Source organism: Struthio camelus, chromosome 14 (assembly GCF_040807025.1).
Source record: "Struthio camelus isolate bStrCam1 chromosome 14, bStrCam1.hap1, whole genome shotgun sequence".
Lineage (NCBI taxonomy): Eukaryota > Metazoa > Chordata > Aves > Struthioniformes > Struthionidae > Struthio > Struthio camelus.
In genome coordinates, this window is record NC_090955.1 from 16,734,973 (window position 1) to 16,762,448 (window position 27,476).

Consider the following 27,476-nt stretch of genomic DNA (forward strand, 5'->3'; position numbering starts at 1 on the left):
CACCTGCCATGACTGAAGGAACTGAACTGTCACTGAGGGAGTATTACTATCCAGCATGACAAGAGGCTGTTATGACCTAGCCTTGAAAGTTTGCATTAAGCACAACTCATATCAGATGTTCAGTTTAACCTCGCGGAATGTGCATTTAATAAGGAAGAGGAATCTTTTGGTGACATTTAATCTATTACACGTAAACAGCATCATTTCAAGACCAGTATAGCTTAGGCTGTGAACACTGAACAGGCAGTGAAGAACCACGTTCTAAATTACCTGACATCTAGCAGTTTTCTGTAGAAACCAAAATTGCCTTATCTCAGCTGCAGGGCATCCTACTTCCAGGTAGGATGGGAAAAGTGACCTATTAAAAGGTTTATATATCATTTTGCATCAGAGGGACTAGGTCTAAACAGAAAAAGATTATATGCTGAGTGAAATCATGCCTTGACATGACAGAACAAACTGACAGAACCCATTCACAATACTTAACGCAACATGATTTTCCTTTCTCTTATCTTTATTTAAACTTGTTTTTGTTGCAGTTGTTGCCTTTTCATTTATAATGAAATAATGAACAATTGAAAAGGGAAAATTTTGGCCAACGATACCAGGACAAAGCCAGACGCTGGCAAAACTACCGTGGAACGTTTAACATGCCAACACAGGTGGGAAAAGGCAAAGTCTGGTTTGACTTCAAAGGCCTGGAGTTCAACATGCAAGAACATAACCAGGAGAATCAGGCAGAGAGAAGAATTCAGCACTGAAGGTCTCATCAGTAAGACTACACACTCAATAAAAGTAGTTTAGCTGTCACAAAATATCTCGAAGTTTAAGTCAGCAAGCCAATGGCTCAGAACTGCTCTGAACGGAGCAGTATGCTGGGGGGCGTAGTGAGGTAGCTACCAAATGCATATTAGATTTTTGAGCTGAAAAACAAGGGGGGAATACATTTGAAAGGAAAATGCAAGGTACGAAATTCTTAGCACAATTTCATTTCATGAGAAGGAATCCACAGATATGATGCAGATCAAGGACACTAGCCAGCAGCAGGAAAGGCAGCTTATGTACAGCTACGAAATGAAAAGCTCCAGTTTTACAAAGGAAATCACTTTTTCCCTCTTTTGTCAATTTGTCTCTGGAAGGGAAAAACAACACTGGATCCACCTTAAGGCATATCTGAGAAAGTTCAGATGAGGCATACAGAAAAAGGAGAAAAGTGTGTGTGAAAATACTGCATAAGTGCTACAGTCTGAAAACCCGAAACTGAACTTAGATAGATGTGTAAATACACTGTTCTGCTTTCTGAGGAAAGGTGCCATACTCCCTCAGCCTAGTAAATCTCCTCTGCAGAAATTCTGTGCAGGGTTTGTATGAATGTTTGGCAATCAGACAGCCGATGCATATTTTGGAAATAAGTTCACATTATGATAAGGACCTCTAATAGCAAGGCGGCCATCATGCATCCCCAAATCAGAAACATGTGTGTTTCAGGTTTGCATGCATGATTTTATTAGCTAACAGACATGTACAGGATCAGAGGGCAAATTTAAGTGTCTAACTGTGACAAGCATTTTTTTAAAAATATATCATAAAACAAAAGAACTAAAAAAATGAAGCTTAATGGAAAGCTCCATATTCTAATATCATGAATTCTCTTTGTGGGGTAAACCCCTAATTTAACATTATATTCTTTCTCTTTTCTATAAAATTTTTATGCCAGTTTCTGGGAAGGCTGCTATTACAGATCTTGTTAGGGCAGAACATTAACTGATAAAATGGCACAATCAGTGCTGCTTCTTGTTCATTAGCTCTGTTCTGAGGAACAGCTCCTGTCTCCATACCCTTCTAATAAGCATGTAGCTAGCTAATGTATCTATCTCACCTATCTAGTTTTACACTGGAGATTTTATAGCTATACTTTATCAAAAAAGCCATGGAGCATTTTATGGACTCTCCACACTGCAGGTCGAATTCATCAAGCTGTATAAAGATTCACGCACTGTGTAGGAAGAGCTATATTTCTCATACTTTTTTAATTTGGAAGAAGCTTTCTGCTGTTACTTTGTCCAACTTGAGGGTTTTAAGCTTACTAAAAAGCCAGTTTGATCTGATGGTCAACAGCCAGCACTCTGCTATGCTAGAGGACAAAGAATTTGAGAGCATTTTTAAATGTTCTAAGTTAATTTCAAATCCTCGGTTTCTCAGCGTTTAATTCAATGCTTCTGAAATCTAGTTTCCTAACAGAAGACAGAATGGTTTTGGCCTTTAGGCAAAATTCTTCATCTCCTGCTGCTATTTTCCCCTTACTGCATTATCCAGCTGGTCATGAAAATTGTACCTCTACTCCACTCCTTCATTTCAAGAATTCACAAAGAAGGGGCTCAAAATTGTTTCAGCTATCTCAGAGTTAGAACTGTTTGCAGATGTTAAGGTCATTTGTAGGTACGTCAGGACCTAAAATGTGATATATCACATTATCTTGAAGTTGGCTATGTAGCAAAAATTTCACAAACATAAAAAGCTGATTATTCCAAAATCATCTTTCACTGTCTCTCCATTTTCTCAAACAGAACCGTAACACCAAAAAGATGAGGTGAGGGAGGGAAGAAAAATTAAACCTTTTTCGCCTAAAAAGACAACTTGCTGTTCACTATAACTCCTGAAATTGTGAGGCTTTGAGGCCTTAATCCAGGAAAGAAAATGCTAGAATTGTTCTATCTGTCAATAGAAGTATAATCCAAACCCATTAAACTGAAATTTAATACAATGAATCTGTCTTCTGTTTCACATCAGTGTAACTCCAGGTACATAAATGGAGATACTACTGATTTACTGCAGAGTAAATTAAAGAAGAATAATCAACAAATGTAACCCATATGGAATGCAAGCATATAGCAGACTTAAATAGTTTACTTTACTTTCTTTTTTTTCTTTTTTCTTTTTTTTTTTTTTTGGACAGTTTTCTGGAATAAATCTAACAGTATTGAAAACTGAGGCCTTTATTGTAATACAGATGTCATTGACTGCAACAGAACAGTACAGCATTAAAAAGCACAATAAGTAGGACTGTGTCTTCGTAATGGTATACTGTTTCTAATACATATTTCCTTGTAGTATTTATGTGCCACTAAATAAACACTATTGTAAAATATATAAAAGATAATGAGGTTAGACTCCATTTAAAAGGAGTCCTTAAATCGAATGGCTGTCTACGCTCCTTTAGTCAACACTTGGTGCAGCAATCCTTAGGGATTTTAAAAGTTTGCCTAGAATTAGGCAATGTAAAGTCATGTTTAGGGTGATTAAATTTTCCTCCTAAAAAATCTGACATCGGTGCAGGTGAAATGGCTCTTACAACCTCCAAGGATGACACTTAGAGGTGCCCTAAGCTTCCTCCTGCTTCCTCCTGTTGATGTTGCTGAAGATCAGGCATTGATTTTACCAACTGGATGGATCATCTTTGAACTAAATATTAAGGTAAATGCTTCTTCTGGAAGATCTGATTTGGCAGAATAAAATAGTAACGAAAAAAGGTTTAAACACCTTGCTGTCAAGCAGCAAGATCATCAGTACACATGCAATAGATATTTTTCTTTATGAAAAGAATGAATGTAGTTTATGAATGCAGTTAGAACATCTAACTACATTTTCTCTAACAGAACGTATAGCTACATGTCAATGTTGCCAACTACACTGTGCCTTACAGAAAAAATAAAACTATACTTCTGCATAATTTCTTCAGAAATTATTAACTTCAGAGTAAATATTAATCATAATGAATGTGATGAACATTACCTTTAATGTGTATACTGTATTGTGTGCACAACGGAGCTGTACATGAAATCTCCCGCTTGTACAAAGAGGAGAGAGCTCTAACTATAACTAACAAATTCAACATCTATAGAACAATAGACAAATGAGAAGATTACTTCCTTTCACTCTCACTCCTCCTCTGTTCCTTTTTCCATTTAATTCTGCTGCTGCAGCAAAACTCAAATGCACCAATAATTGAATGGGCTTTTCTTATTATTTCAGGTTTTTCCTCCAGTAGTGCAGATAAAGTATACTTTCTCTTCACTGCCCTCTTTCTTCCATGAAGTTAAAGAATGACACATATGAGATCAAAGGATGGAATTTAGTATGTTATACTAAACTCATTGCATTCCTACATTATCATTTACCCTAAATAATCCATTATGAGAAAAGGCAAAATAGAGGGGAAAAAAAGGTTATATATCTGACAGGATAAACGCAATTTCCTTATAATTAAATCAATTTCACTCAGAATGGATGTAATAAGATCAAAGACAGACAAACAGTTATCAGCTGTGAATGTCTTTAAGTAGTTATTTTCATTAAGGATAGTCATGTCTTTCCTAACTGTTGGTTTCAACATAATATTTAGAGATCTAGAAACAAGTTCTCCCTGTAGCTAGTGACCTGTCGCCTTTCAATTTTCAATTCTGTGTCACAACAAAACCAGAAAATTCCCTGTGAAACAAACTGGAAATGAAAGGCATTTGCTGTCCCCTCACCTATGGAACTGTATGTCATTGGCAGACTGCAGCTGGAAATTGTCCCAACCTGCTCTATCTCTAGCGTGCAGGTGTCTGCAAATGAGACCAGTACCCTTTTGGAATGAATATGCCTGTTAATCAAATTCAACAGCAGAGCAATTCTCTGTGATTTGGTGTAGTGACTGGTGGAGGACATCCAGCAGGTGAAATGCTACAGAAGTTTATAATTCTATGGAAACTTTTTAACATACATCCAATCAGTTTTCATATAAGAAGAAGCAATAATTCCCTGTAAAGCAAACAAGTCACAAGACACACTATGTATACAATAAAAGCAACAAAGAAAAGCTTACCAATTTGGGACAAAGTCCTAAAATAAGGCTTTACAGCTCTCAAAACAGGAAAATGCGTTCATTTAACATTTGACCTTAACTGAATTTTCTGATTCCCAAAATCTAATCACAGAATGCATTTCATGCATATAATTTCTTTGAAACATTGTTAGAGCTGTAAACGATAAACCATACTAGGCTGCCAAAATACTCCCATGAAATTAAACTTATTAATCATAGGGAAGAACTCCACGACTTCTAAGACCTGGACAAACAGCACATAGCGCGGCAACACTGCAGAGGAGAACACCATATTCTGAAAGCTTAGAACCTGCATTTGTTCATGCCCTTCCCTTTGAGAGGAGATCTCATAGACAGATCACTGCTTATTGTGTGAACCCATACCATCTTATTTTGTCCTTGTACTCCTCTCTCTGTCCCTTCTAACACCTGGTGACTCTTACCTAATACTTTGAATGTAAAATATATGAAGAAATTATCTTTACCTAATCTTGTCTTCACACTTCATCCACTCCAGTAAGGTTTTAGCAGCTTTTTTTATCGTTTCTAAATCTTGCTAACAAAATCAACAAAAGCAATGGACAGTGAAAACACTGGAGTGTAAGTCAGTGACAAGAGGGGGAAATTCAGATTAAAAAGGTCAGAATAATCTAAAAAGCAAAAGAGATCTTAGAAAACAGGAAAAGATGGCATGGATGGATGCAGCATTCAGTAGCGAAGGAAAGAGAAACAGAGGTCCATTACTGAGTTCTCCGTTGTAGAACAACCTGACATATTTAGTTGTGAAATTGAGGTCTTTTTTGAAAAAACTGTGATCAAATATGACATAAAGTTAGTTTAAAAAAAAAAAAAAGGAGTATTTTGGTTTAAACATTAAAATTTACGCTTGTAGAGGTGGAAGAATAGTAGAAAGTTGCCGAAACACAACAATATGTACAAAGCTAAATTTTCCCTGCTCTCATTTGAAATGCTATTTAAAAAAAAAAAGCAAACAGTACTAAAACATTCCTTTAGATATCAAATTTTGAGACTATTTCAAAGTGAGGTGAGGTTGCACTCTGTATAAAGCAATGTTTCCCCAGGAACTACTCTGATTTAAAATTAGATATATAATCTCTCTGTGCTCCAGTGATGAAAGATGAGCAGAGACCAAGGTCAAACAGTAGCTACCCTATCATATAAAATACTAGAAAAGAGAATCAATGTATAGCTAAAAGCAAAATACTTAGCACTGCTCTTATTTCCTTTCAGTGGCTTAATATGATGCTGATCTTATCTGGGCCACACTGGAAGCAAAGTTCCTTAAGATCTAGCTTTGTTGTGGCATGGAAGCTGCTTGCTGATGTCGCAAGATAAAAATAAGTTCCGTATCAAAGCCTCAAAGTCCAAAGAATTGTAAAATGCATTTGAAGAAATCTATTACATCTCTGAAAGTTTGAGAAAGTAGGATTTGCATTCTGCATTTCTCATGTAAATGTACACTAGCAAAAATAATTATAATAGTAATCCATTTCAATGGAAATAAAGTACTGTAATATTTATAGTCTGTGCCAGAGTTATAATGACTGTGGGGCGAGAAGTGAAGTGTCTCAGCATGTTCCACATGTTTTTAACACTGTTTCTAAAGGCTCTGGAGGCTATTAAATTTAATGAACCCATCTGCTATGAAATAGACGTCCAAACATAATCAGTTTTCTCAGTGCCATATAATACAGATGGCATTCCATGTTCCACATCCCCAGCAGGAAATTTTATGTTCCTCTTTAAGTGTAGGACTTTTGTTTTTGTTTTTGATGTTTTAAACATCTTTTTGATGTATAGCATATAGCATTTTATAGTGTAAATACCATATACAGTGATACACATGAAAAGTGTTAATTCATTAAAATAAATATTGCTATTTCCTTACAACATTTTTCCTAGTGACTTTGATAACTAGCCATTAGCTCTATGTAGTAGTATTCTGTGCTTAATGCAATCACTGAAAATTGCCCTAATAGCATAAGGTCCAGCACGAGCAGTGGAGCAAAGCAAATGTGTAATTTTTCAAACGTGAAGGAAGTGACTTCAAGAGCTGAGAGGCGCACACGTACATACATACATGTGCATAGCTGCAGCCTACGCTTATCCGTGTCTTTATTTGTGTATGTTGTGTTTGCATGAAGTACATCATTCCTATTATTTAAAATTCCCATATTCCTATTAGATCACTGTGGACTTTATTTTCCCATGCATGTTCCCATTTTTATTTCAGGGGTCTCAACTTGTCTGTTTTTTTGGGATATGCTGCACAATGACTCTTGTACCTGTATTGTGAGCAAGAGCTCTAAGCTCAAATTTAAGTGGCACAGCATTCCTTACGCTGATTAGCACCCTGCTGTCTACCATAAGTAAATCAGATGTGCATTTGCTTTCAAAAAAGAACACCATTCATTGTTATTTTGAGCTGCATCTGAAAGATAATGAATGTGCATTATTAATTCTATTCAGCTGAGAGGTTTATTCATTTACTGCCTTGAGCATTCATTATGTTTTGACAGTTGACACAGATCTTATTGAATTTTTAAAAGTTAACGTTGTTAATGGTAATCCATTTCTTCTAGATTCAGTAGTAAAACAAACACATTAGAACTGTTTAGTAGAAAACTAGAATGTTTAATTATGGTGACTGGAAATTTTGAGCCAGAGAACTCATAAAAGTCACGGCTCACAGGTTTTTTTATTGGACTGTCAGCGAAGATTTTCACACATGGCCCACTAATCATCAGTAATGCTTATTTCTGCCCCTACATACGAATATGTGAAGCCCTTTGTTGTTGTTGTTTGTTTGTTTGTTTTAAACCTCTGCAGGAAGCTACACTGATCACCATCGTTAATGTTTTAAGCACCATTCCAAATCTATCGGATCCCACTGTAAACACAGCAGATCATAACTACTGGAGCTGATGGTCCACATCCTCAAACTGAAATCATTCTCTGACAGTAGCTTTGAAAAAGATAAGATAATTAGTGTATTTTTTTCAATAAAATTAATCTAAACTGAAGAGCTGATGAGAGGCATTCTCTGAGCTACTCTATACTTTTTCTCACATATCACAACACAGTTATGACAAGATCTCTGCAGATCTGTAGGAGACAAAACAGTGCTGAAGAACCTTATTCTAAGCACAAATCTACCTGATGGAAGGCCTGTAATTCATGCATGGAGCTTTCTCTCCCTGACTGAAGTCACTCAAATAAAGTTGAAGCAAAAAGAGGAATTTCTTATGGGAACCTCTGAGTCAGGTGGTGATGAACTGCTTTGATAAAGGACAGTAAATTATTAGAGATTAAGAGATGCTGGCCACAAAGAGAGGGTAAGAGCATACAGTCCAGTCCAAAGTGGAGGTGGAAAGAAAACAACATAGATTTCTAAGAGTTTTAAAAACAGACATTAAAAAAATCATTTACTGCCTGTGTATAAATTTTCTTCTTGCAGCTGCTGATTAGTGATATTTCCTGACATTCAGTTCTGCAGTGATTACCAATGTTTACTTGCTGTGGACGTACATTGGCATTCTGAACCTCTGATGGATTCCAGTACTGCAATCTATAAGCTGGTTTTGAAATAGAGGCCCTGGGAACCTTTTACTGCGATAAAAACGCTAATTACACCCACTTATTATAATAGCACAATTAACTTGTGCCACCAAAAGTATTTGAAGATATCTCTGGGAATAGAAGCTAGTGGAGATAGAGTACTATTTAATTTTTGTTACTTCATAAAAGCTCTTACGTGCAATGAGCACAAAGAAAATTGAGCGAACGGGAGAAGCACTGAGGATTGTTTTTATAACGCCTCCCCCTAAATTCTTGGAAGGGAAAAATTGCAACCCAATAGCTTCGAGCCTGTAGGAGTTTCCATTGTATCTTTGCACATTACATACAGCACTTCACGTCGAGTGTTTCACTGGAATTGTCCCAGAATTCATCCTTTGACATACTTTCGCATTTAAAACATTTTGAATCTGGTGTGGTAGATATCTCAGAAGTGTGAACTTCCTGTACTTCCCGCTTAATTTCTGCAATGACCCTGAACCAGAATGACAGTATGCTTATATAGTGCTTGTTTTTTTTTTTTTTTAAGGATGAAGAGAAATGAATTGAAATTGATTGATCATATGAAATAATGTAATTGGTATTATCCATTGTAAGCATTTCAGAAATACTTAATCTAGGCTTTAGCTCAATACAGCTACCTCAATTATTGCCCCTATAAGGGGAAATAAGGTTCTCAGACAGTTTGCCTTGCCAGCAGGGTATCAGCCTCTTGGATGGAAAATATTTCAGAAAAATCCCTGCTTAAAAAAAGAAGGAAAAGAGGGAGGGCCATTCTTTTAACAGTTACTACAGAATTAAACTAAAGCCCATAATTTTATGTCTGTCCGTGAGAAGGTGAGAATAATGTGAATGAAGGATGAACACAGAGTACTTTAACACGAAACACAGTATAAAGAATAAAAAACACTCACTATTCAAACTATTAGGAATCATATTGAGATGACCTGTAATAACTTAGGAAGCTTTCTGTTTTTCAATGAACTCTCAAATTCTGAAGCACTAGATAGTCATCTCAAAACATTAAATGAAGCAATAATTCGCCCTTTTTAACGTAAAGGAATCTTCCAATTGGAAACTGAACATAGCCTACATGGTAATGTAGGCCTGAATCTGCTCACAGCTTGAAACTAATAGCCTGAAGGCAATGAAATCAACAGTGCATCAGGTCCACAGAATATCTTAATGTACATTTGTAAGAAACAAATTTCATCAGGAAGAGCCAACAAAGGTCCAAGTCAGTCAGATTACACGCTCCAATAAACAAATTCCCAACTGCAAGCAAGCATTTAAACAGTGAAAACTCAGGTGCCAGCGCAGGCTTTCTTTTTTATTTCCCTCAGCTAAAAGTAATTTTTTTCCACATTCCAGATGCTACCCAGAGAATAAGTTAAGGGCTTCTGTACTTTATAGGTAAGTATCTAGACCCTCAATAGGCTACCTCTATATGTTAGTTTACTGGAATATCACAATGCCCAGGCACTTTTCCCATATACATCCACTTGTACTGACTTGCTATAGCTGCACATATGTTTAAAATAAGTCACTGACCATTTAAAAATTGTTCCCTCCCTCAGATACTTCCATATTTTTATAATCCCTATCTACTCTGGAAAGAGTAGCTTTGGAAGTTTTCAATTAGACAGTCAATTCTATTTTTAGGCACCCACTAAGATGTTCTGTTTTCTGAAGTATTACGTACGCTTAGGTCCTAGTGAGATTGAAGCAGAGACATCAGATCCAAACTCTGACACCTAGTTTTGAGGCAGAAAGCTTATGTTGAGACTGGTCTGCTGGAGTGCTGTCCACACCTCACCATCTAGGGCCCATCAAATGAATGTCCTATCTGCACCCGTGCAGCAGGCCCTTCCAGCTATCTGACCGACCACAGAGCACTCTCCTCCTATTAGACTCTGGCATCAAGAAACATCTGCCTGTCTCCTCAATCTTGACAGCCCGAATACTCTTTCCCTTAGACCTGCACAGATTCAACAGAGCTCACGTACTAGAATTCTAGCATACATCTAACTGCTGACTGGATGGGCACAAGCTGAGGAGACCAATCTTAGGGGAAGGTGTGAAATTTGTAACCTAGTCTCAGTTGCTTAAAGTCCCTTCAGCTATCAAAGGTTTGACCAGTATGTTAACCCTGACATTATCAAAGAAGAAGATGACCTGACATACATACATACAGTTACAACTTCTGCATGTGATATCCTGCCAGGGATTTCCAACACTGGAAATGCCTTACCTTTTTCAAAAAGTATATGAAGCCTTTTGCCCTTCCCCTGAGTGTCAAGGCTAGGCTGTAGAGGCTGCTGCATGAACATTTTGCAGACATCCTCATATGGGAAAGGTGAAGAGTTCCAGGAATTAGATGCTTTGTTTTAGTAGCAAAATTCTTCTGTGGATGTTCCTAAAGGAAATGGTATCAAACACTTAAATGACCTGACTTCTGGCTTTCACAGATGACTTCGAACTGAACAAAGATGGGATAAGAACAGGCTAGGGTTTCAGGGGAAATGTTTTGTATCCTAAGACTACTCCTGTCCAGCTTGTCTCTATCTAGGTCCTAGTGTATTCCAGCATACTGTTGACTGTTCAAAAACAGCACAGCTGGCCAACTAGCCTCTGATATTTGGTGAGAAGGGAGAGGGGGAACGTACACTCCATGCTATTAAGGCATAATGACACCAATTACACCCATGTATATGACCCTGGGAATCTAGCCATGCTGTTCTGACACAGCTGGATGATAAGAACATTCAAGCTGTCTGGCAACACACTCCTCGTTCTTAGTTGGCAATGTCCAAGCAGCAGCCCCAGCGGGCTTTCACATTTCATCAGGAGGGAAGATAAACTGCCTGTGAAAATCCACAAGTTACAGGATGGAAAGGACCATTTAGGTGGCACTTCCAATGCCAAGACATTAGAGATGGCCAGGGAATCTCAAAGTAGCTGTCTTGGAAAGTAGCACTGCGGAAGCTTTAGCAGAGTTAAAGGTGCATCTGGTTTGTTATAATGTTTCCTTCACTGCTTTTTCCAGAGTTTTGTATATGATTACCTTAATTTATCTTGTTGCTTTGTCTCTGATTTGGGGGGGGGGGGGGGGGGGGGAGGAGCCGAAGGATAGTTTGCAACTAAGCAGATCATTGTATTCTATTTTTAAATCTTTCTTTAAAGCATCCAACCCGTTAGGGCCCCAACTCCTGAGTGGAGCTTTCAGACACTTCCAAATACATATGTGTGTGTGTGTTTGAATGGGTATGCATGTGTATACCGACATTAGTCTGAGGAGAGAGGAGAGGGGAGGGGAGAGAAAATAGCACCTAGAAGTATTTTATTTTGACTGTAGTAAAACAGCCTTTATTTGGATTTAAGCAATTCCTTTATTCAAGAATGTAACAGCTCCGTTGTCTTTTATTTTTCCTGTTTTCTCGAGATTCCTTCTCTACACTCCCTCTAGTGTTCTTAAGCATGCATTTGCATTTACTCACCCCTTCTCTACTCAGTTAGCATTTCACACAATATTAAGTTGTTCATTTTGCTTTAACCTTCCGTAACCCAGGGGAGAATTACTGAAAGTTAGACTAACTTTTCCAAATGTTTTTCTCCCTGCAGTGATCCAAGAAATACAGACTAACAGAGAAGAAAGAGAGTAAAGTGTAAAACTAATTCTGAAACAACATTTTGAACATTGTTGGTATGGGAGGGGGAGGATTTGGTGCTAAGAAAGAGAGGCGAACGGAGGAAGGTTTAATTTGCAATGACACTTTAAATCCAAGATTCAGAGGCCAAGGACAAGAAGGAGAGTTACAGTAAGATGCCATTTACATAGATCTCTCCCTGCTCCTCTTTCTAGCAGGTAGACGAACTCCCCTCAACACGCACGTACACACACCAATTACTTCAAGTATATAAAAGAGAGAAATGAATGAGAGCTAGATTCTCCTAGTTTGTCTTCCAGTTTTATGAGATGCCCTGAAGAGACAGTGAAAAGACGTAATTTTTGTTCTTCTCACCCTTATATTTCAATAAAAGAACGAACAAAGAGGAGGCTGGACTGATATGTTCTTTTAAACAAAAACAGAAAATAAAAATAAGTAAATACCCTTCCAACCAATATGTCCAAGCAAATTTTTGTTTCTCCTTGGTAACTGCAGTTTTAGAAGTTATTTCACATTGCTCTACTCATGATCACAACTGAAGAAAAAAAAGAAATACTTAAGGACACAAGAAACTGAAGCAAAGCCACATTCTCAATTGTTTTTTTCTAGAACATTTTTGTGTTGATTTAAAACTAAACTTCCTAGAAGTATTACAGCCTTTCAAAACTAAAAAGTCTTTAAAAGACTTTAAAAACTAAAAACTTTAAATAAGAATACGAAGAATGCAGTTCTCCTACCTTGCCTGATTTTCATGAAGGTAGAAATTTAACACGAAAAAGAAGGAAACAACTTTGCCACTAGTGAGGTGTGATCTTTTCATTAGACTAAATACTTAGCATCAGTTGTATTAAATGACATATATTGCTGCAAACTCTAGTTCTATGGATAATATACAAAACAAAATATTTTACTCAGATGAAAAGAAAAATAGATAAAAAGATATTTCCGATCCACCAACCAAAATGAACAATCTTTTATCTGCAACACTGATAATTTACCACAAATGTTAAAAAAAATGGTATTCTCAGCCACAGCAGAACAGAAAATTCTGCGTCAACTCTAATGTTTCAGAGATGACAACTTAATATTGGACATTTATGACAATTTTGTTAACATATCACCAACTCAACCCACTTCAAAATGCAGAATCTTTTCTCTACTATTCACGCTAAGACATCATAGTTGCCACCTAACTTTTATATACTGAAAGTATTGATTGTAGTCAACCTATGCTTTCATATTGACAGATTCATTGACATGTTTTAAAATATTTAGAAAAAAAAAGATTACTCAGTCTAATCAATTTCTGTCCATTGTCCATTTTCAACAAATAAAGATGAACACTTGGAGGTCACAAATTCAAAAATGATGCTGTTAGTCATGTTTGTCTTATTAATTTGTATGTTATTATTTACAACATCTAAATAGCTGCTAAAGTTCCGTAATCTTGAGTAATTTACTTACAACATATAGATATCAATTCCTGAATTCCACATTCCAGCGATACGAATCAGGTACACACCTAATGTTGTTAACGCAACAACAGTTTTGATCCTGCTTCCTCATTATATGCGGTAAGCCTATATTAATTGCTTTTTCATGCAGACTTACAGTGCTGTCAATATATGCTTCAGTCCATACCACATCGTGCTCTTGGTCAATAACCTTTGGTCGGCTGAGGACATGGAGATATTCCATGACGTTCTCTTGAACATCAGCTAGGGTAGAAATCTGAGTAAAAAACCCTGTGAAAACACACAACTCCAAGTCATAAACCAGACAGAACGAATTAAGGAAGACTGTAACAAGGAGTATAATATGCGTGGTCTCTTTCATGTGTTCTGGTTGTTTATTTCCAGAGAAATGCAAAGAGGGAACATTTGATGCAAAGCAGCCTCAAACAGTATTAGCTGGTGCAAGCAGAAATCTGTGAAACTGTGTCAGTCTTGAAGGGCTCAGTTCCCAAGACTGCTAGCAAGACTGCACTGCCAGTTCTAGAAACTTTTTGATGTAAAATAGTAGTTTGAGGATTTTTTTTTTTAAATGGTACATACTTTAGAAATAAGAACTGGTATTAAATTTGTATAATGTCCCATCCAAAGCCTGTCTAGTTTTAATAAACATTACAGATTTGAACTACAGGCACAAAGCAGTAGCTGCATACACTCTACATTGCCCATTCTTGTAGAATGTGGATAAACCTCAGATAACAGCAACACGTTATTTACACATGGCAGGTCACTGAGGATGGAGACTACACCTAGAAAATTGCTTGGCTAAGTGATCACAACTTTGTTAATCCTTTAAACCATATCTCCTACAACCTGACTGCAGTGAGAATGGGAAAGGCCAGAGAGGCCATTGAGCTGTCACCACTCCCTTTTCAGTGCTCAAATGTCAAGTATCTTTATATACCATGACCTTGTTGTCTGGAGCCTATGTCATGCAAGGGTAAGGACTGACAAATTGCAAGGCTACACCAGGCCTTATTTAAATGCATTGTTTCCCCTTCATGTGCATTCTTGGTCTTGTTAAAGAAGAATGTGTAATTTTCATGAAAGAGGCCTTTCTACATGATCACATCTGCTGGGTTGGAATATCAACCTTTGGCAGAAAAAGAGGGAGCTGGAAAGAACTTCTGAGTTATGTTTATTATAGACAGATAAACCAATTAAGCTGACTTAAATCTTCCCTCAAGATTCCAAATATACCTTTCTGACTGTTCACAAACCCAGCTAACTTTCTTCCACCTTAGCGGCTTTTACTAACCCTTCACATTTCTTAATTTAATGCAAAACCAGAAATATAAGGCTAGAAATTGTGAACATATTTCCTGTGTTTCTTTAGGAGAAATCATCTAGGTATCAGAGATATATTCAAATTAATGGGTGTTTCTCACTTCTGTGGGCCTAGGCCTTAGCCTAATGTTTCAGCTTCACATACATATACTGGAATTTCCTTATCTCACAGAGTACCTGTAAGCAGGTACCTAGTAAAGCTCAGATGGCACATAGTGTCTGCATGGCAAAAGGCTGTGGCACACTGATATATGATATCATGTGTCCTGAGAAAAAAACACCCAGGTAGCATAGTACTTAATAGCATCCCAGCCCAGGGCAGGGTCGAATTTCCATAGTTATATTGCACCGCGCTATGTTATATAGAAATATGCCTAGAGAGCACAGTAAGGGTCCATAAGAGTACTACACACAGTTGTTCCAAAAATCTGAAGCATTCAAATTCATTATTCAGAAAAAGATACGTTATCCTACTGTTGATCACAAAAAAACTAGAATAGATTATTCTTGTGTGGAAAATAATGAACAAGCGCATGAGGGAAAGGATACCCTCTGTTGCTGGTAATTCACTAAAGCAGAAAGGAACAAGAGGCAATCACGGTCCCTCTAATCCTTCACACTTAGAAGGCAGGGGAAAAATATCCTGCTGTCCTAAAAGGAGGATGGACAGAATGATACTTGTTCTTGTGGTCTCGTTGCTGATTTCTGAACTTAGTTTATTCTAGTTCTAAACTGCCAGTTTATTTAGTTTAGTGTACAATGAAGAAGTACTACATTGGCCTTCGCTCCAGGTTTGCTACAGGGAAGTGGTACCACACGTGAACTGGTCCACTGTGAGGGGTTAAATTCCAGTCATGTTTACCCGCATAGATGGAGCAGGAAGACAATGCAGAAGATATCCTAGTCCTTACTCTTCTTCTCTTTGTAAAGGGCCAAACATAGCAAGACGGCCATGGAGCTCAGTGGTCTCAATGCTAGAGCATCCTGATTCAATACATCAGCCTATTATTTATGCATGCAAAAACAGATGTTTCCGCATACATTCCTTCTTAACCCAGCCATAGACTTACATGTATGAAGTAAGCCTTAGCGTAGATTTAAAGCAGAGGTCTACAAAATGAAAGAAGTCATAGAAGTAGTTTAATCCATGCTTTCAACTTCAGAAAAATCAGATTTTTTTCTGCAAAATTAATTTGATTGTACTATTAATTTCATCCCTTTAAATATTCAGTATTTTGCAAACTGATGCTGAAATTTTATTACTTAATAAATAAAAATAAAATTTTAAATAAAAGAAACTCCTTAAGTCCAATATTGCGTCAGGAGATTAACTTACTATTACATATAACCTCAAGGATTAACCCTCACCTTCTAGGACTACTTTTCGTCTGAAGTTTTTAAAGCTTTTTCAGCCATAGAGTAAAATGACTGACATAAGTTTGATCGGGAAGCCTGTACTTGAGAAAGCTGTATTCTGTGTATGTGTTATGTGGTGGAAAGAAAGAAAACGATAATGTGCTTTCATGAAATATTGGCTTAGAAGACTTCTATGGGAAAAAAAAAAAAAAGCAATATATACATTAGTCTTTCTGAAATGCTTCCTGCTCCAGTTTTATGGCTGCTGAGTCTCCCAAGTCAAAACATGTATTTTCCCCTCCTGTGGGGACTAAGAGATATTTCACTATTGTGGTCCTTTTCATTTGGTGCAAATGTCAGTGCATAGTCAAAATACAATTATTTGCCAATATGAGTCATTCATTTACATACTGTGGTTTATAATGCTTTTAATCAAGTATTCAAAAGAGTTCACAACTGTATAGATCACTTTCATTTTACAGGAGGTGACCTGCATTTTCTTAAAGCAGTTCAGAGGACTTGAATCTTGGGATGCCTTATCAGAGATAGCTTAAAAAGAACCAATATTCAGAGGCGATGCGTTCAGCACTGTTCACATGTTTCAAGTTACATACTGAAAAACACAGGATGCTCGCAGAAATTTAGAAACATGAGACAGAAGCCTCAATAAACCTTTTGCCCTTCTTCCTCCATCCTAGACTAGTGTATAGCAGCTACAAATGAGGACTGAGACCACTAAAGGCAAAGCACTCACAAAAACTGCTCTTTTCTCAGTAGGAGATTCAAAGCAAGGAATCTCCATGTAAATCCATGTCCCCTTTTCTCTTCTCAAACATATCATTTCACAACAGCCCTTAGCCTTAGTCATAGTTTTGCTTCAGTGTTTTCTATGCAATCTTAAATCATTACTAGCATTTTATTTGTTCTGTTGGACTCATGCATATTTCAGTGGATATCGTACCAGCACTTACACTTCTCTTCTAACAGTGGACACAATTGTAGCTGGAGCAGAGATCCTGCTTGCACTGAGTACTGTTCAGAGAACAAAGGGATAACCCCTGCACTTAAACACTTTTAATATATATATGAAATTATTAAATAATGGCTAAAAATTCAGAGCAGATTAACTACTAAGAGAAAAATTGTATTGACTCTATGGAGATTGGCATGATGGAGAGGTCATTTTTACCAAATAGTGTTTTCTTACCAGATAGGTTGAATTCACAATTAGTTAACACTTATTAATGTCAAACCTCAGCTAAAATCAAAAGCTTCATTTAAGAAGATTCATTTAAGAAGCTCCTGAATGCCTATGCCAAGAGACATCTTTAATCACACCCTACACACTACTTCTGAGATAGAAAATACTTTGCTGTAAAATGAGCATGAACTCTGATTGCCTCCTGAAACATTTTTGTCAGTCTTTCAAGTGAAAATATTTAGCTTGATTACTCAAAAGAAAAAATAATTAAAAATGAAAAAATGAAACAGGAAATGAGACACAATTCAATGTTTATGCCATACAAATTGTTACCTGTACAAGATACTGGTAACGGTAAACGTTTTTCTGTTATTTTTCATTTGGAAGAGATCTGTTTGGACCAGGTATAGCCAACATGGGCAGAGACACCTACTTGAGCAGGTTATCTGTAAGCACTTTTCATATGGATGTGCACTACATTAGGTATTTTTCTTTGTAGCATTCTTAAAATACATATTGTCAAATCTCATATAATAACCTACGCAATATCACAGAACTCTCCAGACACCATATTACATGCAGAGTATTCATTTCTTGTTGTAGTACTCGGTAATATTGCAAACCATATCCCCAAAAAGTACAATAGAGAAAATAATTTTTAGCCTGATTTTCTAAGTCTAAAAGAGACTGATTAGTCTGTCTGTTTTTTCTGCATCAGTTTCAAACAAACTTGGCAAAGAAGTAAAGGTCTCAAAGACAACTGAATTCTGTGAAAACTTGTGGTGACCCCCAGAATGGAAGGAGTGACAATGCGCATCCTGTTTGGAAAGCTGCCAGATGGTTCATTCAGCGCATGAATACTGACAACAGTGTGGGTCCAGGCTAGCCACGCAATGCTCCTTGCCCCATGAGCAGTAGAGCTAAAAAAGCCAAAGTCAGCAAGTAGAAGAAAAAGAGATTAAATGAAAAACTCCTATATTTGTTTTTTATTAGTTCTGTTTCACAGATTGAGTCATATGCCAGGCTGCAACGGATGGAAAATTGAAAGAAACAGCGTATTAGAGAGTATATAAATTTTAATCAAGTAGCTTCAAATTACGGAGTTTACTAAAATGTCTTTAGAAGCAATTTTTAAAAGATTTAGATGAGGATGGTGTCATAGGGCACAACCATATGGATTCTCTTTGCATTTTTATAATGTGTTCTCAGAGCTGGGTTTGATTTGTAATTTTTTGGAAGAGTTCCTTCCTTGCATTGAAGACTTTTTGTCTGTTTAATCCCCTTATAAATATGGTTTACTCTTTTTAAGCTCATACTAGAAAATCTACAATGACTTTATCATTTCCATGACTCATAATTAACATGAGGAATTAGCTCTCTTCTGTGACTTTACAGTTCATCTCTCCTAAAAAGTACAAATTTATTTCATTTGCTTCTACCAAAAGCTGTTTCTCTTAAATATTAGATCCCACTACAATAAAGTGAAAGAAATTGCAAAAGCTACTCAGATGATCTTCCCCATATTTTTGATATCTGTTCTAATATTTATTTTTACATTTTCTTCTGTCGGGAAACCTCTGCCACAAGTTACAAGATTGCAGCTAGGGACAGCATTAGGTGACATTCTCTTAGTTCATTTCACTGAATATTTAGACTTTTTCATAATTCATGCGTTCACAGCTACGTGTAACAAATGTCAAACCTCACAAGAGTTAGCTTCCTACAGTGTTAAATTAAACTCTCTTCTCCTGAGATCAGAGGTACTCCTTGGATTTCAAAATCTTACTCTTCATGTATCAAGGGTAAATCATCAGACAAAGAGATGCTCTGAAGTTCTTGAGCGCAGCCACTGAGGCCACAGCAGCAGCCTTAACTTCGTCTCTCTCACACCTGCTCTCCGCTCCCTGGTGCGCGCTTATGCCGCTGCGGAGCCCCTTACAGTCTGCGCTGCTTTTTCTCTCCCCAACGGGAAGAATTCGTGAAGGAAATAGGTAAGATTTGGTAATGCCAAGCATAAGGTACATATAAGAATGGGGTTAAACATGAAGCCTTATGTTCTGCAAGTTAGCTGCCCTTCCATGTTACACAGTCGCTGCAAATCAGCATTTTTAGATTGCTTGTTTTTCTGCAAACTGTCCACTATCAGACTGAGAGCTCCTTAAAATGGCTCCACCGGATTTGTGCGCAGAGCGCGGTACTTTTCATTTTCCAGACACTGCGCAAAACGGATGCAATATTCTTGCAACTAATAAAATATGAGAATTTAAAAAATCCTCTTTGGGTAGGGACTAAGGAGGGACTTCATTGTTTCCCTGCAGCTGTAAAGCTCCCGTAGAGAATACCCCCTGCCTGAGAGGCCTCTCGAGCAGGTGAACAGTATCCGTAACTGGCTGGCTGCCACGCCGCACAAGAGCCCGCAGTGCACAAGGTGCCGGGGTCATGCTATTAATGGGAATGGATGTGACTGCGGCTTCCTGTACACAGCTCCTCTCTGCTAATACAATAGGCTATAAGCAGCTACAGCTGGGGCACAATTTGCCTCAGGGTTGATCTGTCCTCTGCTGGCAGTTAGATAGCCAGTATGAGCCCTCCGATACCGAAAGCATTTTTCCCTTCACTGCTTTCCCAGCCTCCGCTCCTCTGTAGGGATGAATCCCCTCCTTTGTCCGTTTTGTTATGTGCCAACCACACTGATGCTGCATAATTAATAAAAATAAACAAATATTCAAAAGAGAGGCTGTTATAATGCAATAGAGACTTTTACTGGAAAAAAAAAAAAGGTCTAATACTGGCTGTTTTGTGAGTAACTAAAGCATTAACTCCCATCTTTATTTTTGCAGCTTTCTGATGGAAGTGACCACTGAGGGAAAGGCAGTGCCTGCTTACTTTAAAATGTGGCACATGGAGCATTAGGAAACTTTTACTTTTGTTCTTTTGAGGATCTTAGTGAACTTTTTTTTTCCTTCATGTTCCCATGATACAGAAGAGTAAATCACTGCAAATTTCACAAACCACTCTAGAGGGACTTTAGGGTTCTTCCACATTTTAATGTATTTAAAACGGTTTGCTGTTTTGCTTCATTAAGCCCAGCTCCCTCTAGATATGCCCTACTTGCACACAAAAATGTAACAGAAGAACATGCTTGGAGGAGTTTCATGGTTTCACCATTGGAAGCTAGAAGCTAAAGAAGTTTTGCAAGGTGGTATGAGTTTCCCCCGTGACCCATTTTGAAGGAAAGGACTGCTGTCCACCATCCAGTCAGCTGGAAACCCTGCAAACAGCCTTCATCTATGTTGTGCTTCCAAGGGGAAAATCACTTCAAGGAAAATTGATTTTAAGGCCACTGACCCTCAGTCACAACAACATACCTTGGCCCACCCATGCAAGAAGGAAACTGCAGTCCAGTCATTCAGCCAGTCTTTAGACCAGCTTTACTACACCGCCCAACTGTCTGTGCTGTAATCCTTCATTTCACTAAAGGACGTGTCTACGCTGTGGCTGAAAACTGTAAGGAAAAGTTCTAAACCCATTCTGCCTGGGATGATGACTTATGCTCCTTCCAATTGTGATTATAAAGGCTATGAACAATATTTAATTACTGATCGGAGGTAAAAGATTTTTGCATTGTAAAATATCAGAAAACAAGTATTGTTACTGTTAAACCAGAGAGTAAATTGTATAGAAGAAACAGTCATTAAACTGTCTAATTATAATCTTACTCAAATGAGTAAGATTGTGGGCAAAAAAATGAAATACATTAGCCAGGTCTGATTGATTCAAACCCCATTTACCTGCTGCTAAATCGAATGCCCTTCACCACTTTCCTCAGTTTCAGACACTAGAAATGTTATAATTCTTCATTAGAGCTATACAACAGTAATGTGATACTTAAAAGAACAAAGCACTCCTGAAGAATGACAAAGGTGACCGCTGTTCTCCCTCTGGGAATGAGGAAGACGTGGACCAGATGATCTGCTGAGGCAGACTCTATTGCCTGGTCCTAATTTCTGAGCTGCTGTACTTAGATCTTTATGAATCTGTAGCGCTGGGCTAAAAAGCTAAAAGATTTGGTTGATTAAATTGTCTTCAAAAAGATGCTTCAAAGGATTCTTATACTATTACTAAAACTAAATTATGGTGTAATATTAGCTGATTAAGACAAGACTTCAAACTGAGTAATTTTCATCAGCTGGACACAACAGTAGTTAAGCAATAATGACTAAATGGATAGCACCTGATGCAATTCATCATAATGTAATGTGGCACAAAGGAAAAAAAGAAAGAGCTTTGTTTTTTTCTTTCCCCAAGAGTGGAGTTAAAGGAAAACCTGAAGATTAATCTTTTCTTTTTCCCAAATCATTCCTATTTACATTAGCCAATCCTTCTACTGCAGCATCTCAGCATCTTACATGTTTTAATGCTCCTTCCCTACAGAAAATAAATCTGTTTTTTCAATTACACTGTCCGTTCCTCAAGGGACAGGATGTCTGGTGTTACATACTGTGCCTAACTCAAAAGGACTTGTACTCGGGGTTCTTCGGAACCAAACTAATTCTGACTGAGTAATAACAACTATCATAGTACAAATGGTTTGAAATTACAAGTTGCTCTCTGAACAAAAATTGAAGATCACGTCATTAAAAAGCTTCATGCACAATTTAAGAAAAAAGAAACACCTTTAAAACTGTTTTTTCGCTTTTTAAACATATATGCTGCAGATAAATAAGTCTTTTTCTTCCCTGGAAAAAACAACCCGTTCCCTCTGATTAGTTGTCAATGACACCATATCTGCAGATGTCAGATGTGCAGGAAGATGTGCTCAGTAATATATTTTTGAAAGTAAAGGTTTCAGGTGAAGGTTAACCAACCTTTGTTAGCACAGGCCATCCACTTCAAGTTATCAGCAAAAGCAGCTTCCCTTCCAATCAGATAGGTAAAAATGCGAACCTGAAAGTACAATGCAGGACATCAAATCAATTAATACCACAGTCATTTGTTTAAAACATGCACACTGGAACTTCAGAAACAGATCTGCAATTCATACAGATAGACCTTCTCTCAAAAAGTGTGACCGATTAAACAGCATAGAAAGTTTAAAAAAAAAAAACACTCTCTGCCAAATAGGTCTTCTGTGGTAAAATAAAAATATCTTCTTCATGGTAAAATATGGCTTTTGTTTTGTTTAACAAAATGCCTTATCTCCTTGGATGTTTTTAAAATCTGGCATTTAACTCCAGTCATGGTTACTGATAAATGAGAATACGCTAAAACAATCAGGGCACAAAGCAAGCTATGTGTTTCAGACAAATCTGTTCTGCACTTATGAATTCAGAAAATTGCTTTGGTTTGGAGGAAGAGGCACTTAATTAGTAAATTCCTTACTTCTACAGATGAAGGGCCTGAAACGACAGCCAAGCCAGTCCCCGTCAGTTTTCAAAGTACAAGGCCTGCACACCAGTGTATCTTTGTCGACATCAAGATAGGCACCCACAGCCTGCATTTCTGCTTTCAAGTGATAAACTGCGGAATCACGGCCAGGGTTGCCACAGTTTCCAGAAACAAATGTCTGTGCAGTTGATCTGTGCATGCACACGCACACACACATACACAGGGATCTTTGTCCAGAAATCCCAGAAAAATGATCACCTTCCTTAAATCCTGCCCAGATAAAATGTCTTGGCAGAGAAGAAGGGCAGGGCTTTGGAACACCTGGACGCAGGGTCCTCACTGCTATGTGCTAACGAGGAAACTCGTCCGACTGCACTCCACAGTTCCACGTTATAACACTGATACCCAAAATTGTATGTTTTAGCAGCTTCAGACAGCTTCCATTTAAAAAGCAAAGGAAAGTTTCCAGTGAAACGTTTCACTCCTTTGTATATCCTTTTCTCACTTCCCCCCATCAAATAGAGCTAGGTGCAAGGTCCCATTTTTGTGTAGACCTTGAAAATAACTGCAGATTTATCCTCACAGTACGCTGACGAGGTAGAAAATGCTATCAACCCTACTGTATACATGGGAAACTACAGCCAAGAGAGGGGACTGGTTTACAGAGAGGTAAACAGGAATGGGAAAGGACTGTGCTCTCCAGAGCTCTCCCGACCTCACTAACGCAAGTCAGCATGGCACGTGTCAGGGCCCTCCTGGCCTCTGTTCAGGCTGGGGCTGCAGCCTCCCGTGCATGTGGGTGCAAACAGAGCAAAAAACTCCCTACCCCATGTCCCAGCATATGCCCTCTAGAAATCCCACCCAGTTCCTTACCTTCTTCATCTACCACTCGATGCAGCTATCCCACTTCACAGCTGGGTAAGCTGGAGCATGTCAAGCCCGTGTTGATCCAACTAAGCTCCCAGCAGAAGAACTGGGAATAGCACCCAACAGCCCCGCTTAAGCCCATCTCCCTACCCACCAGGGGATGGCCCTTGCCATGCTAAGGCTCATGTCTCTCATTACGTGTGCCCAAATTTCCACATCTGTTTTCCCATTCCCAGTCCCTAACAATCTGTGGTCATGTTTCCTCAACAAATAGGTGTATATATATGTATGTATATAGGTATATAATTTTGTACTTAATCTGAGTTCTGTTGTAACAGCAATAATTTTTGTAGGTGCTCAGATTTGTGACCATGAGAAAAATCCACCCAGAGAAGAGGACATTAGAGCACTGCTTTCTGCCTAGGAATTTGAAACTGGAATGGATCTTGGGGGATCCTGTCACTTCCCACACCAGGACACCATCCTTTTCATGTAATACAATCTTTTCTGGAAAACCAAGGGACTGCAAGGAGATGTATTTTTGACTCCACTGCTTCTGCTGGAAGGTTGCTCTGGAACCTTCTCTCCTAATGACTAGGAAGCTTTTTCCAATTTTCTGCCTATCTTTACTTGTGAACATTTTTTCTAGATCTATCATTTGTAAACTATTTTCTCTACTTCCTATCAAGCCAAAAAAATTGGACTTAAAATAGCTTCCCCATTAACAAAAGTTATGCATTACACTTTTACTTAACAGCATTTTTAGGGAGAAATCAAACAATATTGGAAAGTTAGTTTTCATAACCTTAAAGCACTTTTGTGGGTTTTAAGTTATAATTATCATCAAATAAAACATTTTAAGAGTATTGGTTAAAAACAAAGTGAAATAACTCTGCCCCCAAAATCTGACTGGCAGCTGTCAGGATCTTCTGAATGCTTTTTTTTTTCAAAACAGCGATTAACTACATGGACCTCAAAAAAGCTATTATTACAGAAGCCCAAGAAAAGCATTCAAAATATTTGCCTAATAAAGCCTTCTCCTCTTCAAACAGAAATATATTAAGGAATCCTTCAAATCAAGCAGATCAACCACACCTTTAGCATATTTATCACAGGGCAGTATCTATCCTAGCTGTGTGTTCCAGCTCTGTGCTATTCACCTTTAAGAAGACAGGGTGAATTAGATCTCACTGTAGGGAGAAAGACTGCACCCTCCCTAGGGCAACACAGAGGCTCCTCAGCAGAGGGAAGGACTCAGCACCTGAAAGGTGAGACACCAGCTAGGGCCAAAACAGGGTCCCATCTCACAGAGTGTCCCTGCTGACACATGTATAGGACAGACATCTAAGCAATAAACCTATACCACTCTAGTTACTAGGACTGTTTAATTCACTCTAATAAAACCAGGATAGAGAGACCATCAATAATTATTTTAAAATTACAAATTTAAGAACATCTCTACTGTGGATAGTCTCCTTCCTTTCCTTATTTCACCTCATCTATCATTTTTATTACGGTTTTATCCATTTTTAATTGAATTTTGTGCTCACAAAAGTAACAACGCTAGCATGAGCAGGATGTAGTACAGTCATGAATAAGTATTGCTAAAATATCTGTGGCCTGATGTGCATTATCTCTGCTATGTAATTTTCATTAACACAGAGCACTGATACCAAATTACCTGATGGTTTTTGCAATGCGATGCTCCCCACACACCCCTAGAGTACACTAGCTGAAGTAACTACAGCCAAGATTAGTGTGTTTGGTTTATTCTTTTTCTTTTCTTTTTTTTTTTTTTGACGTTTGATCCAACCTCAGATTTAGCATTTGGTCATCTGAAAGTTTACTTCATATTACTACCATACTTACTTTTTCTCAAAGTGTCACAGTTGTCAAGTTTGTCCAACATGCAGCATGAAAGTATGTGGAGTTAACATTTAGGAGGCACTACTTAGGAAGTAACAGCCCAGCGCTGCCTTTCTCTCTGGGTTTTTTTTTTGGGGGGGGGGGGGGTGGAAGGGTATTATTTCTGCTTCTTGGCTTTTTCGTGAAGATCAGGGGCAGTGAAAATTCTGTACCTGAGGTGCTGCTAATTAGAGGACTCTGCTCTGCACTTCCAGGGCAAAGGAGCTGATCTCACAGAACTCAGCTGTAACTTCTATGGGTCTACTACTATAACTTCTTATAACCAAGTAAAACCACGTCAACAACCACTACAGGAGAAGATTATTTTTCCAGGATACATTACAAAAACTCCTATGCAAGTGAGGTAAAATAATGGGATTTGATGTATGAGACTTAAATCTTTGAAGGTTTTTATGGTACTGTATTTTTCCCCCTTATTGAAGCATTTTTTTACACTATTCTATACAGACACTAAAAACGTTTAAGGGATGAAAAAAGTAAAGTTAGTACACTGCAGATGATCTCCTTCAAAACTTCATTCTGGCATGGAAGTTTCAGAGGAAATTAGATTTATATAATTAAGGCCATTTATATAATTATATAATTAATTCCAAGATGTTAGCAGTGTCAGAATGGATACTGGAAGAAATGAGAGGTAATTTTAAAGAATGCTTTTTAAGAAAAGTTATTTAGCTCTGCCCAATGCAGAAGACTTGCACTTAACTAAGTAGTGAGAGAAATAAATTGTTCTTTTTAGAGCTAAAGAATAATTTCTGAGGAGGGCATTATTGTTTCACAGCCGGTCATTAAACAGTTGTGTGTCCGGCTGCAAAATGCAAAAGCAGGTTTCGTATTTTGGAAATGAAAAAAGCAACACCATGTTCTTCAGGCCTCCAAAAAGAAAAAAGAACTTTGATTCCAAGATGTGCAAAGATTGTAGTCAGACTTTTAAATGGCAAAGATAAACATTTCCAGTAACAGGCTCATTTCAGAGCAACAGTAGTTTCATTTTTATGTATAAGTATATTCACACACACCTACACAGCTCTAATCTGAAAGGCTCAATAGCAAAAAGCTCATACAATGTCAAAATAATATTCTTCTAGAGTTACTCATTGCAACAATCAGTAGTTTGCTCACTAATTGCCTAAAAGTCGGAAGAGGGATACCCACTTATTACCATTAGTAGGAATATTGTTTTGAAGAAAAACTGAAGTCTAACCAATACATTATGGTACAGAACAGATGCACTACAAGTTCCTGGGTGATACCAAACTGGGGGAGTGGGTGACATTACAGAGCAGGGCTGCTATTCAGAGATACCTCGACACGCTGGAGAAATGGGTTGACAGGAACCTCAGGAGGTTCAACAGCAGTATATACAAAGTCCATTATCTGGCATGGAATACCCCCATGCAACAGTACGTACTAGGCTAAGGGCCAAAAAACAGTGAGCCCATGACGTGAAAGAGGCCAACTGCATGCTGGGCTGTATTAGCAAGGGTGAGAGAAGTGATTGCTTCCCTCTATTCTAGTGTAAGGCCACATCTGGAGTACTGAGTACCGCCTGGGGCTCCCCAGCGCATGACTGACATCCACATACAGGACTGAGTCCAGCAGATTCCCACCAGGATGGTCAGCGAGTGGAGCATATGATGCGCCAGGAGAGGCTGAGACCTGCACTTGTACAGCCTTAAGAAGAGAAGGCCTATAGGAGATATTACTGTTGTATACAACTATAAATGGGAAGGTATAAAAAAGACAGAGCGAGACTCTTCTTGAAGGTGCACAGCAGTAGAACAAGATGCAATGGACAATAGATGAAGCAT

General features: G+C 38.0%; 1 protein-coding gene across 3 annotated transcripts in view; it reads right to left on the reverse strand.

Annotated features, from left to right (window-relative positions):
- Positions 1–27,476, reverse strand: part of CACNA2D3 (calcium voltage-gated channel auxiliary subunit alpha2delta 3) — a 476,420-nt gene that overhangs the window by 150,028 nt on the left and 298,916 nt on the right. For all 3 annotated transcript variants that reach the window (XR_696027.2, XM_068907198.1, XM_068907199.1), the window contains exons 12-13: positions 22,356–22,434; positions 13,744–13,877 (exon numbers count right to left, since the gene is read on the reverse strand). Coding sequence is in view for 2 of the 3 variants with exons in the window: in XM_068907198.1 (XP_068763299.1) it covers positions 13,744–13,877; positions 22,356–22,434 (213 nt within the window). In the remaining variant the exon portion in view is untranslated. The remainder of the gene's footprint in view (positions 1–13,743; positions 13,878–22,355; positions 22,435–27,476) is intronic.